General features: G+C 51.6%; 1 protein-coding gene across 6 annotated transcripts in view; it reads left to right on the top strand.

Annotated features, from left to right (window-relative positions):
- Positions 1–16,615, top strand: part of CBFA2T3 (CBFA2/RUNX1 partner transcriptional co-repressor 3) — a 57,507-nt gene extending 40,892 nt beyond the window's left edge. For 2 of the 6 annotated variants that reach the window (XM_055000306.1, XM_055000301.1), the window contains 7 exons: positions 1,933–2,114; positions 3,354–3,604; positions 4,910–4,995; positions 5,934–6,129; positions 6,774–6,845; positions 7,579–7,769; positions 7,993–16,615. In XM_055000306.1, coding sequence (XP_054856281.1) covers positions 1,933–2,114; positions 3,354–3,604; positions 4,910–4,995; positions 5,934–6,129; positions 6,774–6,845; positions 7,579–7,769; positions 7,993–8,322 — 1,308 coding nt within the window. In that variant the 3' untranslated portion in view covers positions 8,323–16,615. Of the gene's footprint in view, positions 1–1,932; positions 2,115–3,353; positions 3,605–4,909; positions 4,996–5,930; positions 6,130–6,773; positions 6,846–7,578; positions 7,770–7,992 lie in introns of all 6 variants that reach the window. The other 4 variants (XM_055000304.1, XM_055000300.1, XM_055000303.1 and 1 more) reach the window with 3 other exon arrangements.
- The last annotated feature ends 1,135 nt before the right edge of the window (positions 16,616–17,750 follow it).

The following is a 17,750-nucleotide window of genomic DNA, read 5'->3' as shown; positions in this document are numbered from 1 at the left end:
TCTGCTTCGGCGCTTCCTGGCGGAGGTTTCGGGGCAGGCTGCCCATCTGGCGCCGTCCTGCCAGTCTGCTAAGTGTGAGAGAAATTCAGGGCTGTTTCCAGCCAGAAAGGGGCTCTTTGACAAACCTCCCCTTCTCCTCCATGGCTGTTCTGTTCCCGGCACCCTGCAGCCAGCTGTTTCCACCCAGGGCTCCAGATGCTTCTCATTACACTAACTGCAACCAGGCGGCCCCCGGCGTGCCTTTCCCAGAGACATTATTTATTTCTTTTTATTATTTTTCTTTCTTGAGATGTGGGGGGAGGTGAGAGAAAGAGGAGAGGGGGCGGAGGGGATGTTTTCTGCCCTGGATTCCACAGCGGTACATTTCATCAACTCATGCTCCAACATGCTCAACAGATGGGGATTTGGCTGGCCATCAGCTGCCTAAATAGGAAACCAGGCCTGGCTGACAGCAAAAGCTCCGCTCGGCGGCTTAATCGTTTCTGCTTCTGTGGATGCTCTTCTCGGGGTCGAAGCTTCGTGAGAAACTCATGGGGGGGGAGCTGTGGCGAGGGAGCTTATTTACAAACACTTTCCGCCGCACACAGGCAAGAGCATTTGAGATGGGAATGGCTTTGTGTGAGGACTAGGCTGTTACGGATCCGCTGGAACTGAGCGGCAGGATTCCTTGGCCAGCGGATAAGGCTACAAACACAGGCCATTATTTTTCTGGAGTAATGATAGCAGCCTCCCCAAGGCCTAATCCAGTTTCAGCAGCTGGCTAGCTGCATGATTTATTTTGATTTCTCTATTTACTTGGAGTCATTTTTATCGCTCAGGACGGCAAAGATGAGTTTCACCGCCTCTGCTGTCCCTTCACAGCAACAAGAACTATTGTTAGGGAGGTAGGGCTGAGAGACAGAATGACTGGTTGCTACATGAGACACCTCAGCGCGTGTTGGTCAAGTGTAGGAAGATGCAATGTTAGCTGGGAAGTGTAGTTTTAAAAGACAGAGCAGGTGGAGATTGCTCCTCAAAGGGTTTGTCAATTTCATCTTCGCCACCCCCAAAGGCTCTGTCAATCTCACCTCTCCAATCTAAAACTGTGTGGGATGGCAGAGGGCAGTGAGCAATAGATATGGGCTGGAGCTGCTTTCCAGAGCCTTGGACACGGAGAGGTTATAATGGGCTGAAGTTTCCCTTCTGGCATGTCACAGCCCCTTCACACAGCTCCAGTGTAGAGCAAAGCCTTTGCCCTGCCGCCAGCTCTGCCTTTTTAAACTACCCTTCCCAGCTAACATTGCATCTCCTGACATGTGTTCTTCACATGTCAGATATCTCATGTAGAGAGACTCTCGGTGTCATGGCAAGCAGGCCTCAGAACCCTCCTCGCAGGAGAGAAGGCCAGCGCTTCTGTCTCCTGGTTCTAAATGGCAGGCAGTCCTGCAAAAGTCCATACTGTGCAAGGGAGATATAAAACTGACCAGGTTGCACACATTCCCACTTGTGCGTCCTATGTGCTGTCAAATCTTATGGCAACCCTGTGAATGAAAGACCTCCAAAACATCCTAGCATTAACAGACTTAACATAGTCAATTTCAGTCCTAGGAGAAACTCGCTTCTTTCTCTTTTTCAAAGGCTTACATGAGTGTATGTGCAGATATGCTCTCCCTTCCTTTGGAGTATTACATTTTAATTTAGTAACTGTCTTAAAGGAGACTTTAAATTTGCTCCAGGCACAGGGCTAGGGAAGGAATACTACATGTTGCCCCATTATCCACCGGACCAGGTCAGAAACTTTTAACCAGTGGTCCGTTTTGCTCACTGACGCATTGGTGCACTGAACCGAGAGTGAGAAACATTCGGTGTGGCCAGCGCATATGAAGGCCGGACCTTGCTTTGAAAAGGTGCCGTGCAGGTGGGTGCATCTCCTTCTCCGCCTCTTGTTCCTAGGCCAATTTGCCCTTGTTGCAGCGGGAGCTCCTTCACTGTGCCCGTATGGCCAAGCAGACGCCGGCTCAGTACCTGGCACAGCACGAGCAGCTGCTCCTGGATGCCAACGCCTCCTCGCCCATCGACTCCTCGGAACTGCTGCTGGAGGTCAACGAAAGCGGGAAGAGGAGGACGCCAGACAGGTGCCCACTTCAGTGCTGCGGAGGAGCGGGGGGCGGGGGCAGCGTGCTGGGCTGGCAGGACTTGTTCATGGAGATCTCGTCTCGCCATCAGCACTCTCAGGACTCTGCTATGGCTTAACCACACGATACATTTTTCTTGAGTGCGTCCCCAGGTGGGATTAGCAGACCTGTTCTGGGCATCTGCGCCTCCCTGGCATGCACAAGTCCAGTTCAGATTGGGACCACAGCGCGCGGTAAAGAATTATTAAGCCTCCCCCTATTGCCCCTTTCCTGAGGGTTGTGTGTAGCCTACCAGTGTGGGCAGAACCCCCAGCTGGGCAAATGGTGTCCCCACCAGGGCTGTTTCAGATTGGGAGAAGCACACAAGAGGGAGGCACAAGCACCCCTTCCCTGCAGGCTGTGGCCATGACCCAAATCAGGCCGGTGCACTCCTGGGAGGCACAGTAGTAAAGAGTCCAGGAGCACCTTTAAGACTAACCAACTTTATTGTAGCGTAAGCTTTCAAGAACCACAGCTCTCTTCCTCAGATGCATCTGACAAAGAGAGCTGTGGTTCTCGAAAGCTTACGCTACAATAAAGTTGGTTAGTCTTAAAGGAGCTACTGGACTTTTTACTATTTTGCGACTACAGACTAACACGGTTAACTCCTCTGGGAGGCACAGACACCCAGGACACATCTGCCAGCCCAACTGGAGGATGCACCCGGGAAAATGCACACTAGGGGTAGAGGGGCATTTTGTGGCACAGCTCCAGGACCGGCACTGCTCTGACGCCGTAGTCAATTGCCTGCCTAAAAGACAGGCCGGCTCTGCTTCCCACGCTGTTCTCTTTGATAAAGCAATCCAGGAGATTGTATTTGCAGAAACAAAAAAGAAACCAAGATCCTTAGTTGAGCCATCAGGCTAAGGGAAGAAAGGAGGGCTGGTTTCACGCAACCTCCGCTTGCAGGCGGCCAAAGATTTCCCTGCGCCTCCTGTGCAGGCTGCCTTTTGTCCTGTACACACCCTGAGCAGGCAGCTACTGCCAATGAAGCAGAAGGGCCCCTGAGTCAGCATTCGGACCTGATGGTGTTTCGCATTGCCTTTTTATGTTTGCCTCGAAAAAGTATCTCTGGCTGTTGTGGACTGCTGCCGAACATCGCTGCTTCCCTTCGTCTCAGGAGTGAGCTAGGCTGCATGCTAAGGGAAGGCGGCCAGCCCTGGAGAATCTGTGTCACATTTCCCCCTTTTTATGGAACAGGACCAAAGAGAATGGCTTGGAGCGGGACCCTCTGCACCCAGAACACCTCAGCAAAAGGCCCTGCACCATGAGCCCTGCCCAGCGCTACAGTCCCAGCAACGGGCTCGGCCCTCAGCCCAACGGGCTGCCCCACCCTACTCCGCCTCCTCCCCAGCACTACCGCCTCGAAGACATGGCCATAGCACACCACTACCGGGACACCTATCGGCACCCCGACCCTCGGGAGCTTCGGGAACGCCACCGGCAAGCTGGTGAGTGGGCTCAAGGGGCGGGCGAACGCAAAGGATGCAGACCTCCACCGACATAGACCGCTGGTCCATCGAGGGCAGCCCTGGTTCCTCTTTCCAAGGGCCCTGCAGTGGAGGTCGTTTTCCTTTCACCTGCTCCCAGATGCTTGTAACTGGAATGCCACTGGGACTGAACCTGGCACCTTCGGCGTCCAAAGCTGGGGCTTGAGATTTGAGCCACAGCCTCACCCCGAGAACACGAGACATGGGAAGGGGTCTTTTTTAAACTGAGTGGTGGTAGGGGGCGCAGTTGTAAAGGTATGTGTTATTGGGCGGGGGGCAGTGGCCACAGAGAAAAGCAGGCCGAGGCTTTCCACCCAGGGTGTGTTCTCTGCAGGATGAGCCGATAGGAGGTATGGCATTTCAAACTCCACATTTGGATCAAACATAAAGCCTTTTAGACGAGAAACAGGCCACACTTCTTTCCCCAAACGCAGAATGAGGAGGGGCTCATGGTGGTTCTTCTGACGAACTGGGCCTTTGGTCCGCAAACACATCTGCCCCAATAAATGCATCTGTTTTAAGGTTCCACAGGACTCTTTGACGCTTTGGCTGAAAGAGAAGATCAATTACCCTTCTGGAATTTGCTAGTGGGATTTCATTTAATTATGCCACCTATAGTCCGCCTTTCTCGCTGAGACTCGAGGCGGATGACACAGTGTGAGATTAGTACACTCAGTATCAAGGACATTTCCATACAGCGTCGAGGACGTTTCCATAAAAAATGCCATAGGGTAAATAAATACACTCATCAGAGAGTTTGACTTTAGTAAACTGGTTTTTGCAGAGTTTTAATTTTGTTTTTAATATAGTTTGACCAGAGGAATCAGTAGGACAAAAGAAATTCCCCTTTGGGTGTGTTTGATGACTCTCTCAATTCACTTTCAACTCTTTTGTAACCTGCTATTCAGCCTTAGTTGTTTGACCATGTGGGTTTTGATAGATGGGTTAATCAGCTCATTGATTACACTGCCCCAATATAAGCTAGTGTTAGAAGAAAAAGTCAGTTTGACGCCGTCGTGATGTCTAACAGAATTCCAAAAGCGATGCGCAGTTTTGGAATGTTTTCTTTGAGATGAGACATCTAGCGAGCTATTTACTGAGAAGCCACGCTGTGCACATTTCATTCCCGAGAACCTTAGCAAAGACAGGTTCCCCCCCGCAATCCTGCTCTTATATTCAGCTGCTCCCACCGTCTCTCAAAAGTCCGATGCCAATGCAAGGGATATACTGTGGCCTTCTGACAAAATGTTTCCCCCCCCCCCTTAGCTGTGCATAGTTCTCGGCAAGAGGAAGTGATCGACCACAGGCTGACGGACAGAGAATGGGCTGAGGAGTGGAAGCACCTCAACAATGTACGTATCAAACCCTGTTGTGCCTTTTGGAGGCCGAGGAAGCCTATTGCTAGCTGGGATCAGGGAGAGGGACATCTGAACTGGCCATGTGCCAGTCAGGGAAGAATGCCCGTACCATGAGGGCGCTCTTATTGCCACCTGTTGCTCAGAGGGGGTATCCATCTAATCTTATTTCCTTCCTGGAAAGGGAGTTCCATTCACTTCCCGTCTTGGCTGGAAAACTGGGTGGTAGGGAATCACAGCTGGCCACGGTAGAAAAAACATTGTGCTTAAGAGGATAGTAAAAAAAAAGAGCCCCACGGCACAGAGTGGTAAGTGGCAGTACTGCAGCCCAAGCTCTGCTCACGACCTGAGTTCGATCCTGGCGGTAGCTGGGTTCAGGCAGCCGGCTCAAGGTTGACTCAGCCTTCCATCCTTCCAAGGTCGGTAAAATGTGTACCCAGTTTCCTGGGGGTAAAGTGTAGATGACTGGGGAAGGCCACGGCAAACCACCCCATAAAAAGTCTGCCAAGAAAATGTCGTGATGCGACGTCCCCCCATGGGTCAGTAATGATTCGGTGCTTGCACAGGGGACTACCTTAACCTTTTACCTTAGGATAGAAAGAATCTTTTCAAGTTTAGATAATCTCTACACAGATTCCATGTGCTGAGAATCTCGTCAGCATTTTGTCTGTCTCTCTCACACACACACAGCATCACAATTTGGCCACCACATTGAAAGTACAATCAAAGCTACTGGGATGGGAGGTGAGAGAGACGGGAGAAACACTCACATTGACTTTTATTTCTCACTGGTCTTCAGCCCAACCCTGTGAGGTAGGCCATTCTTACACATGGGGAATGGAGGCTGGCACTGGCCAGAGCTGTCAGAGGGTGAGGTTTAGAGTGACCCATAATCCCCGGCTACCCAAGATCTTATGGTGGCTTCTCCCCAGCAGCTGCTGAATTGCATTATGGACATGGTGGAGAAAACGCGCCGGTCACTTACCGTGCTGCGCCGCTGCCAGGAGGCAGACCGCGAGGAGCTCAACCACTGGATCCGCCGTTACAGTGACGTGGAGGACATGAAGAAGGGGTCCAGCCCTGCTACCCGCCCTCACAACAGCTCCGTGAACACAGAGACACCCCCTCTAGGTACAGGGGCAAGGGGGAGGCGGGGCTTGCACAGCGTGGAACGAGGTGGCAGCAGGAGGCCCGTGGCCAGGGGCAGGTGGGGCTGGCTCCTCGCTAGGCTTGCCATACTCCAGGTGGTGGCTGGAGACCTCCCAGAGTTACAGTTGATCTCCAGGCCTTAGAGATCCGTTCCCCTGGAGAAACGGACAGCTTTGCAGGGTGGACTCTGTGGCATTATACCCTGCTGAGGCCTCTCCCCCCCCCAAACCCTACCTCCTCCAGGCTCCACCCCCCAAATCTCCAGGAATTTCCCAACCTGGACCTGGTACGACTGAAGGTCTCAACCCAGTGGTGAGCCCACTTTCCAATCCACTGGGAGACGTGGGTGAAGGAGGGGGTGCTTCAGGTCCAGTCTTTGCTCTTCCCAAAGTTAGATCCTCCGCCCCCCTCCTCCACAAATGGGCCCTTCCTTTCCCTGTGGGCCCCCAGCTCTTCACAGAGGTCTTGGGCGCCTTGTCTGGGCCTTTCTTGTGTCTAGGAGGCAGGTAACTGCGTGCCAAAGCGCCAGGGGGCCCCTTGCCGCTCATTGCAAAGGGTTCTTCCAAGCTCTGTTGCAGTTGCCTGATGGGTCTGGGTGTCTCTTTCCTCCCCCTGTCTCCTTCCAGATGCTCACCGTGAGTTTGGGTCCAGGCCAACCCTCTCTGGTTACATGCCTGAAGAAATCTGGAGGAAAGCTGGTGAGTTTGGATGGGAAGAGGGGAAGGCTTTTTTTCTTTCCTTGACCTCCAGTGGTCCGTGGCTGGGGCTGGACATGAGCAATGCAGGGCGTTGCTGAATCCATACTAATCTGAGCAGCCAAGTACTGCCGCCTCCGGCAGAGCATCTTGCCAACGTAGGCTGCCTCCAAGTTATCGTGCCACACAAAGGTCTTGAATGATGCGCAGTGCTGGCTCCCTCTGGTTCTCATGTCCTGCTGCGTGTTCAGGTTACCTCTGAATGTTGTGTGCAGCAGATAAAATGTTATCTTTTAGATTGGAGGTGGGTGCAGAATTCCAGTCTCTGCATAGCTTCAGAGTTTTCTGCGTGGCCTTGGCCTAACCTGCTTTGCAGGGGTGTTGTAAGGATAAGCTTCTTGGGCTGGGGAGATGGCAAAAAATGGCAATGATTGGCTGCCAACCAGACTGTCCAGGGAGGATTTAACTTCTGTTCTTAGAAAGCAAGGGGGTCTGAGAAATCCTGAGAGCAGTAGAGGGAAGTGGGGTTCCTTGATGCTAGCCAGGCCTTCCCAGTTAGGAAACAGGTTGGGGCTTCCGCCTGTGGACAGGGGTCGAAATGAACCTGCGTGTGGGTAGCCTTGCTCTTGACCGGATGTGTTTGCCTACAGTAGTGGCTGCTCACTGCAGCTGTGCGCCAGTCCTCAGCTCGCATCCCCTGCATGAGGTGCGCCTTTCCCTGTGCTCTTCCTTTCAGAAGAAGCCGTGAATGAGGTGAAGCGGCAGGCTGTCTCTGAGCTCCAGAAGGCCGTGTCCGACGCAGAGCGGAAAGCCCACGAGCTGATCACTACGGAGCGGGCCAAGATGGAGCGGGCCCTGGCCGAGGCCAAGCGCCAGGCCTCTGAGGACGCGCTGACCATTATTAACCAGCAGGAGGACTCCAGTGAGGTAGTGACACCCTCTCCCAAAACCTGGAGATTGGCACCAGAGTAGTGGGCAGGAAACAGTAGTGACTCGGAGGGATCTTGCTGGCCCCTCCCGTTCCGTAACTGAGAGCATTCTGGACCCAAGCCCCTTGCGAGTGCCGCCAAGGGAGAGCCTGTCCTTGCGGCCCTGGCGGAGACGTTCTTTCCATCCACGCTGACCTGTGTGCTTTCGCCTTCTCCTGCAGAGCTGTTGGAACTGTGGCCGCAAGGCGAGCGAGACCTGCAGCGGATGCAACACGGCGCGCTACTGCGGCTCCTTCTGCCAACACAAAGATTGGGAGAAACACCACCACGTCTGTGGGCAGACTCTGCAAGGCCTCCAAGGCCCAACAGGGGCAGCCTCTTCGGGCGGGGCAGGGCTGGGCGTGGCATCAGCTCAGCCAGACACGGCGGCTGCAAGTACCTCCGTCACCAGCGTGGCCGTGGCAGGGAGCCCCAGTGACAGCGGCTCAGCCACTGCCTCGCGTTCTGGCACACCGGCAACGCCAGCTCCTCTGGACACAGCATCCCGCTAAGCAGGCAGAAAGGAAAGGAAACAGAGACACTTACCACCAACTGCTGCTAATGTTTCTCTCCAAATGAAAAAAACTGCATTCAATGCAAATCCTCAGCTACCTGACACGTATTTGACCTCCAAAACGACCTCTCTCTCTCACACAAAATCCTCACGAATTCTCAAACCTGGGCTTTAAGTGGAGTTAAGGCGATTAGCAACCTTCTCCGTTCACTCGTCGGTTTTGCTTTGAATTATTATTCTAATTCTTACCGATATGATTTGGGGGAATTTCTGATATTTTTTTTGGATGAGGAGTTTATCTGCAAGCATCTCGACTCATGGTGGGAGGGGGAGAAAAGGAAAACACAAAGAGTAGTCCTGTCTCCCTTCTTCTGGAGATGCGTGTGGGGAAGTGAAGACGTGAACCCCCTTCTGTGAAAGGAGAAGGGGAGAAGGCAGGAAAAAATAAACAGGATTTCAGTTACAAGAAGCAAGATTTTTCTTTTTTGTAAAAAAATAAAGAAATAAAAATAAACAATAAAAACATCAACCTCTTTGGCTTTAAGTAAAACAGAAAAGAGAAGAATCCAAAAAGAACACAACAAAACCAAGTGATGGAAGCTGACCTATAAACTACCTTGCTAGCTAGCCAAGAAGATACCAGTTTCACCTCTGCTCCAAAGGAAATCCAAAAACCGAGAAAAAAAAATCCAAACTTTTTTTCCACTGCCAAAGTTTCTTTTTTTGTTTGGTTGGTTCCTTCTTTCTCTTTCTCCTCATTTTTGGGGGCTTTTATTTATTTATGTCTTTAGCAAACCGAGGAATAACGCATTGCAGGTCCGGCCGATTGGCGGCTTTCTGTGGATGGCAACGCTGGTGGAATTCAACTCCTTGCGTTCTTGGATGGGGTGGGGGGCCATTGGGGTGCTGGACCTTCGCTGTTCTGATGTATCCTCAAAGGAGGACAGACTGCATCTGTGGGATCGAAAGAATTGTTTCGTAGAATAAAGCAAAAACACAAAAAAAAAATCCACCACTTTTGTGTGTGTGCGCGAGCGCGTGTTTGTGTGTGTGAGGCAGAAGTGACTCTCTGAGCTCCCCCCCTTGGTGGATTATAAATCTGTTGCATTTTTTCTCTCTCAAGGAGCATTAAAAAAAGAAATTAAGCGGCCACCTACACACCTGCCCTGCCTGTTCCAGAGAGAGCGCTCTTTCAGAAAAACCTGTGATTCTCTTCTGCCTGTTCTCGGCTGTTTTTCCGAACAGGAGCAGAAAGTAACTGTGCCCGGCTTCTCTGCCTGGCATTCTCTGCCACTACCTCTCTCTGCTTTCCATAACCTACCAAACCCTGGGCAGTTTCTTGTGCGTGCCATCCTGACTTCTTCCAAACAGCCACAAGACTCAAAAGAAACATTTCACGCCCCCTTCTCCTCTGAAGACTGTTTTGAAGGCCTGTAGATACCCCTGGCTCTCCTGTCGTGTCTTTCCAATGTCTCCTGGCAAAATATCTCCGTAAGGTTCTTTTCTTTCCCCCCTCTCCCTTTGGTTTTGGGGTTTGGTGTTTCCCTTTTGTCTTCCATTCCCATCAGGTTTTGCAATTGTTTCTGGGAGGAAACCAACAGATGCTTGTCCTTAGAGAAGAAGGAGGAGACAGCGGTGTTGATTTGTCGCGTTATCATGCATCCTTGTACAAAACACTGAGGACGGGTGTGCAATATGGGGAAGGGGCCCGGCAGCAGGGAGGGGGCAACCGAACAGACTGCCCAGCCAGGGGCTCAGGGCCTTGATATTGTACCTTTAATGTGAATGTATATAGTACTTGCAGAGGTCCAAAAATGACGACGATGATAATAAAAAGAGACGTTTGCCAAATAATAATATTAACAAAACAAGATAAGCCACTGATGTGTGGGAAGGTTAGGAAACAGGCTTTCAAGGTGCTTGCGAGGAGGTACCATTTCCTGGCATCCCAAGAACTTCATGCTTGGTTTGGCTTTTCCTTTCTTTTGAAGAAGAAAGCATGGACAGTTCCATCACTGGGGCAGCTTGCCAGCGGGCACTGCGGCGCTGTTGGGTTTCTCATTCCTTTCTCTCCCTCCCCCTCCTGCTCTTTTCATCCTCGATGTCCAGTTCAGTGTTGCCTCGTGAAAAAGAGGCATTTGTGGCAGGCGCGGGGTCGGCGGCTTCCTTTCTGGGTTCCATCTTATTTTCCCCACATCGGAGGCCTCACAGCCATGGACAAGATGCCCTTCCTTGGTTTGATGTTCACCAAAATGGAAGTGGGTCCGTTCTTGGCCTGGGCCCAAGTTGGGTGGCCTGCCCACAGACAGAGGGATGTTGTTGTTAAGTGGTTGTTTGTTCAAGGTGGGCTCTGTGGTGGAGCGTCCTGAAGGCAGACTGTTTGTCCAGGGCCTGCCATCTCTTGAGATGTGCAGTGTGGTTTCCATCCTGCAGCCCTTGCTGAGCTTTCTCATCCAGCAGGCAAAGAAGGCTGGGAGAGGGAGGGAAGTCCAAGAATGGGGTTTACACCGATGCCCCTTCCACTGGTCAGTTCCCACACCAGAAGCCATAAGGGCTGGATCCTGTACCGTAAAAGTCGAGGGAAGTTTGCTGTTGATCTCAAGAAGGGAAGGAGCAATCTCCCAAGAGCTGTCCTGGGTGAGGCGAAGGAAAGGGTTGGGCCTCTGGCCTCCATATCGGTTTTCCAGTAGCATCCCTTCTAGGGCAGCCATGCCTTCAGCAGCATCACAGTAGAGTGGAACTGGAAGTTGCAAGGAAGGGATGTGTTTAATTGACAGCAGAAAGTTCTGTTTCTGCCGCTCCACAGGCCAAGTAACTTTCCTGGATTGCAGGTTTGGTGGCATTCTGAACAGAAAACTTGCCAACTTTGGGAGGGGGGGAGGGAGGAGAGGTCTCCCAGAATTCCAACTGATTTCCAGACTACAGAGATCAGTTCCCCTGGAGGAAATGGCAGCTTTGGAGGATGGATTCTATAGCATTATACCCGTGGGGGTATTATATGGCATTAGACCCTCTCCTCCCCAAACCCTGCCTTCCCCGAGCTTTTCCACCAAACCTCCAGGAATTTCCCAACCCGGAGTTGGCAACCCTATCAGAGGTGCTGGAGCTGGCGCATTGCATGCTGGTCCTGAGTTCTGGTTTTGGTGTCTCCATTTAAAAGGAGGCTGGGGGGGGGGCTCTGCCAGTGATCTCGGCGAATGGTCAGTCAGAGGAACAAACAGCGCTTTACTTTGCCCAAGGCAGGCTCTGGTGTTGGCAGACAGGGTCTTCTTGAGCACCGGTGCGTGCCCGATAGGCTGGCTGTCAAGACTCTCCCGGCCCCTCCTGTGCCTTCCCTTTGGCGCTCTGTTGCCATTCTTCCTGTCCCAATGAAGTGGCACAAGATGGGCATCCGTGTCCTGGAACCAGCCTGTAAAACACCCTCCATGGGAAATGTTTTACAGAGAAAGGCCTCCGCACCTCCCGCAGGCTGACATGATGACACTGACCTTTGCATTTTACCGAGGCTCCGTGCAGGGGTGAGAGAGGAACGAGCCGGCAGTCGGGTTGCTGCCTGTGCCAGAGCAGCTGGGCCTCCTTCCGTCACCAAACCAGGCTGGAGCCCTTGCTAGGAATTTGCCTAGCGAAAGGATCTGAGTTGTTTGCCGTCATCTTTCCGGGACTGGAGCTGCACCCCCTGGCATCTGTTTCTTTCCTCCCTTGCAGCCTCGTTTGTGATTGAAAGCACGGAGGAGGGAGAGGCTGCAGGGGCTGTTCCCCTCCTCAGCACTGGCCCACCCAGTCGCTGTGTGGCTGCACATCTGCCCGCCAGTGGCTCAGAAGGGAAGACCTGATCCACGGAGCCTGGCTGAGGTTAGGCTTTTTGGAAACAAACAGAAGGCGAAACGGACCCGAATTTTCCTTGAGACTGAGAGTCCTGGTTGTTTATCACACAATATATGTATATGGCTTTTTTAAAAAAATGTTTCTTGCAAAGAGGTAATATATAAATGGAGTGCGTCAGATGCAATGAACGACAGGTCTGCCCCACTCATCTCTGTTTGGTTAGCTAGCTAAATTGTCTCTCATGCTTTGATTGTATCCCTCGTTTCTTTCCCTTTGGCCATTGTTCATCTGCTCTGCTCCGAGACCTTGTGGCACTACCTCCAACAGGCTGAGAAACCATAGATAGACAGAAATCGGCAAGGAATTAATTATGTACCAAGAAGGAATTGGATGGACTTGCATTCAAACCCAAACCAAAAGCTATAGGAGGGAAGCTGGGAGGAGCTGCTTCTGTTGGAACCTCAAATGGCTATCCCAAATCTGACAGCTTTAAAGAATAGTATTTCAGTGTCCCTCCAAGTAATGCCTATCCTATATTAGCTTCCAAGATGACAACAGGACACAAGCAAAAAAAAGCAAGAGGCAGCCGTAAAAGAAGGGGTAGTATGGGGCCCTGATCCTCCATGGATAAAACCAATGGAATTTTTTCTGTTATTGATAAGGACTTTGTTTACATTGTTCAGCGAGGACTTTCTTACGTTGTTAACTGTTAACTGAGGAATGGCTTTCTCACATGTTTTGCTGTAACATGATCTTTGCCAAGCCACAGTAAGCGAGGCCTTCTTCGTGGACATCTCAACTTTCAGAATCGGTTTGGATCCTGCCCTCTGCCACACCACCTAAAAAGGTGCCATTCCCTCTAGAACTGAGTGCAGCATGTTGGGTTTGCCAATACCCTGTGCAGTGCAGATGCTGAGGGCTTGAGATTCATTTGTTCCAAGGAAAGTGGGCAAGAAACGCGATTTGTGCTACGGCTTTTTGACGCATAAACTGCAGCAGCTTCTGTGTATCCTCTGTGAAGCTCAGGCAGTGGCACGCTTCCTATTAAGAGTGGAAATAAGGCAGAGATTCTCAAACAACTGCGATGGAACCCATGGGGACATGGTGGGCACAAGACATTTGACCAGGCATTTGATGAGACATTATGCACAAAGCAGAATAAAAGAGACTGTGTCTGTCATGCTGCCCATTTGCAATTCTCCCTGCAAATGAAACTCCTGGCCAATGAAAAGAGTCTCTCTACATGAGACATCTGATATGTGAAGAACACATGTTGGTAGAGGCAATAGTAGCCAGGAAGGGTAGATTAAAAAGACAGAGCTGGCGGCAGGGCAAAGGCTTTGTTCTATACTGGAGCTGTGTGAAGGGGCTGTGAAATGCCAGAAGGGAAACTTCAGCCCATTATAACCTCTTCAGGTCCAAGCCCGGCTCTGGAAGGCAGCTCCAGCCCATTTTCATTCCTCGCTGTCCTCTGGTTGCCATCCCACACAGTTTTAGACTGGAGAGGGGAAATTGACAGAGCCTTCTGGGAAGTGAAGATGAAATTGACAAACCCTCTTAGGAGTGATCTCCACAGGCTCTGTCTTTTTAAACTACGCTTCCTGGCTAACATTGTGTCTCCCTACACTTGACCAACATGCGCCGAGGTGTTTCTTGTAGAGAGACTCAAAAAACATCAGGAAGAAAGGTTCTAACCTGGCCCCTCACCTGCTGCATAGGGCATTACTCAGGTTGGGGAACTTTGAGAAGTGCCCTCCACGCAGTAGGGCCCGTCGACCACCTGAGCACTCCGCGACCTTCTTTTCCTGTGTGTGCAGACCAAGTTTAAGGATCCCAGAGCGGAAGTTATTTTGGATGACTTTAAGATGGAGCCCCTGATTGTGTGAATGTGGTGGATAGAAAGAGGCAAGAACTGAGGAGGGCCAGCTCCTACATGTGGTGACCATCTCCAGGAGCTGTCGGGAGACGGTTCTTGATCCTTGGCATGGATACTGTGCAGGCTTTGTCTCTGACACAGCACCCCAACCGCTTGTTTGCCCGGAAGCAGGAACCCTGAGCCCACAAACCCCAGGGGTCCTCAGGTCCTTTCACAACCCTTGCCAACCAGGCTGCAGTGCTCAAGGAGAAATGCGCCTTCTCACCTTCTATTAAGAGTAGGTTCATCTTTGACATTCTGCTCCTCAGTGATTTAGAGTGCAATCCTAAGAACAGCTACCTAAGTCTAAGCCCTTTGTCTTCAATTGGCTTAGGCTTCAGTAACTCCGGCTAGGATTGCGCTGTTAATTCCTTTGTCATTACCCCAGCAAAACAACACGCAGCTGTTCCAGCTGAAACAGTATCTCTTGCACTCCTTCGGGCTTGGGTGTAGGCAATGACTAGGGAAAAGCACAGCGTTTTCTGTTGCCAGGCTCCCCATTACTTGAACCCGCATAAATGTTCCTGAGCTCAGATCTGCAGCCAAGGCAGAAAAGCTCATCACAGGTGAGGGCTGAAGAAGAGAGATGAGCAGTGGCAAGTGACTCCATCACTTGGCAAGTGAGCCAACCAGATCTGTGGCGAGGCAGAGATCCGAGAATCAGGGAAGAAGTGCCAGGTGGTGGTCTGAGTGGGGCCTGGGTGTGATGCAGCGATTCCCAGTGAAGTTCTCACCAGGGGCTGCAACACGCAGGAAATGATGTCTGGGAAGAGGCAGGCTAGCGGAGACTGGGGGGGGGCTGGGCTTCCTGAGCCAATGTGCTTCCGGCACCCCACTTCTTCTGCCTGGGCATAGCTGCCTTGCTGACAGTGCATAGCAGGGAACAAAGCAGGACCCTTTCTGTGGGAGGGGTCTGTGCACACTGGGCCCTGAGGTTTAGGAAAGCTCCTGCCTACACTGCTGTTTGTTGATAACGGGAGAGGTTGGGATGTCTGCTGCAGCTCCTCCCTTCCCTCCCTATAGCTCTGCTTCTTTGGGAAAGAGGCATGAAAGATTATGCCTGGGGGAGGGGGTTTTGGAGAAGGCAGGTGGGTGGCCCAACCCTTGTTCTAAGCTCAGGTTTTGCCCCCTTTTAGCAAACAAGTTGAAATGGTTTCTTTCACGGGATGTCTTCCCTGGAGTCTCTGGGAGTGCACAACAATGATGCTGAGAACCTGATTTACTCAGATCTCAGTTCCACTGAGTTTAGTGGGACCTGTTCCCAAATCGATGTGCGTGAAGCTGCAGCCTTAGAGCTGCCCAGTCTCCAAAGCGCTGCTCTAGAATATTGTTTAATGCCACACCAAGTAGCAGAAGAGACGCTTTAAAGCAGAAATTGTAAAGAGAGCTGTTGCATCTGACAAAGAGAGCTGTGGTTCTCAAAAGCTTATGCTACAAATGAGTTGGTTATTCCTAAAGGTGCTCCTGGACTGTTTACTATTTTGCAACTACAGACTAACACGGCTATAACCCCTCTGGATCTTTTAAGCAGAAAGGTCAACAGACGTCCTTTCCCCTGTGTTGCTTGAAAAAAAGTCTTCTGTTATCGGCTTTGTCATTTCAGTTTCATTCTGGTCTTTCTCCTCAACCAAGTTCTGTCCCTTCATTGTGCTTGACTAGTTCTTAACTAGAGTTGCTAGCTGAATTAACTGTGGAGTGTAAAACTGCCACGTGTCCACAACGGATACAGGCAAGAGCAAATGCACACAACTATTGTCGGACAGGTCGTCCTTTTCCATGGCTTTGGGCATGCCACGTCAGTTCTGCGGATGTCTCATCATAAGGCCTTTGATGTGGCTCGGCGTTTCAGGCTTTTGAAAAATGGGTTGAGTCACACCATCTCGTTCATCCAGAGCTGGGCTTGGGTAATTCATAGGATGCTAGTAATGCCTCAAAATCCATGGACTGGTTTGGCTCGCCATGCAGGGAATTGATCAGCCCTCTGAATTCTGTCTCTAGAAGCCGCTAGTCCAGTTTGAACACTGGGAAGGGCAGGCTGACCCTTGAACTAACTGGGAAGGTTCCTCGTGGGCTGGATTGCTGCTCTGCAGGGCTCCTGGCAGCCAGGGGCAAGAGGAGCCAAGCACCCCTGCTGCATTGCTGGTCTTGCTGGCCGGGGCTGCAGCAACAAAGTCAAAGGGGTAGGTCCACCCACTGTCGCCATTCATTGCTACAGTCCGGGTCTAAACCAACCGTTCATTGCAGGGACCGCTTGATTCGACTTGCTCCAGGGTTGTTCTAACCTCCCAGCCTTCTCCTGCAGAGTGTCGGGCTAAGATGGCAAACCCTCTCGGGCTGATTTCTGTTTGGACAGTGTTTGTTCCCTCACTTCTCTCTCTTCCTCGTCTCTCCTTACAAAACGTGGAAGCCCTATTGCTTGGGAAGGAGCCTGTATTTCCCACCTCCTGTTTCTTCCCTGCCTGCTCCGATTCCCTGTCCCCTTCATCCATGGGTCCAGGAAGGTCACCCAGCTGCCGTCTCTCCTTTCCCAGTGTTACCAGTTTCTTAGAGCCAAGCTACAAGGGACGCCTGACACAGGTTGGACACTTGTCAGCTTCCCTCAAGTTTTGATGGGAAATGTAGGTGTCCTGGTTGTACAGCTTGGCTCTCCATTACAGCTGCAGGACCAGGATGTGCCTACATTTCCCATCAAAACTTGAGGGAAGCTGACAAGTGTCCAACCTGGGTCAGGCGTCACTTGTAGCTCGGCTCTTAGACAGACCGGGGCTCCTCTTGAAACAGTGCACCAAGCTTCCCTTCTGTGCAGTGGTTCCTGCCTCCAGTGCTTCGTTTCCCATTGATTCAAGAGAAGCCCTTCTGTCTATGATGGACTGGCATCTGGTGGGAAGGACCTGCCAAGAGGATGGAATGGGGGGGGGGGCGGCAAAGATTCCCAGGACCACCATAGCTTGTGTGATGATGAAGCAGAGAAGGAGCCAGTTGTGTATCAGTCTTTTGAGTGATGAGGCTCTGTGGGGTAAGACTCTGGAAGGCAGATCCCTGGTGGAGACAGGTGCTCTTCCCAAGTTGGGTTTCCGTGCACCATGAGACACGGGTGCGTCATTCTCAGCAGATGCGGCTCTGCGTCTCTTGCAGGGGAAATCCTTTCAGCCGGGACTTGAAACAAAGATGCCTAGAGGGGCCTGTGGCTGTAAATGCGACGGCCATCTTGCTTTAAAAGACATTCTGCCGAACCTCATCGGATGGGCAAATTCTAGCATCCGTTCCAGCCTCAAATGTCTGTTCTCTCGGGATGAGACAAAAGAAATCAAAAACAGCCTCAGGATTGGGGGTGGAGAGTCCACATTCTTTCAAAACCAACCAACAGCCTCTCTTGTGGACGTGACCTAATTGAAGCAATTCTCGGGGGATTCAAAGTGCCCCTTCCTCAGCTTTTGGGGGGCCTTGAGGCCGGCTCTGTTCCCAGTGGGAAAGGAGGCTGCACCTGGGTGGGAGACGGCCTGCTCGAGGGCCTGCCCTTGTTTTTGAGCGGCTCTGCTCAAAGCCTCCAAAGCCACCGGCAGCCAAAGCCCCAGGCGGAGGAGCGTGCTGTTCTCAGGGTTTGGGGAGGTGGGCTACGCTTAGGACTGTGCAATACTTGAATCGGAGGGGGGGGATTGAAGAGGAAAGCAAGAAGGACGGTGCTT

The sequence above is a fragment of the Eublepharis macularius genome, chromosome 16, assembly GCF_028583425.1.
Source record: "Eublepharis macularius isolate TG4126 chromosome 16, MPM_Emac_v1.0, whole genome shotgun sequence".
In the NCBI taxonomy this organism is placed as follows: Eukaryota; Metazoa; Chordata; class Lepidosauria; order Squamata; family Eublepharidae; genus Eublepharis; species Eublepharis macularius.
This window is presented reverse-complemented; position numbering and strand designations above follow the sequence as displayed.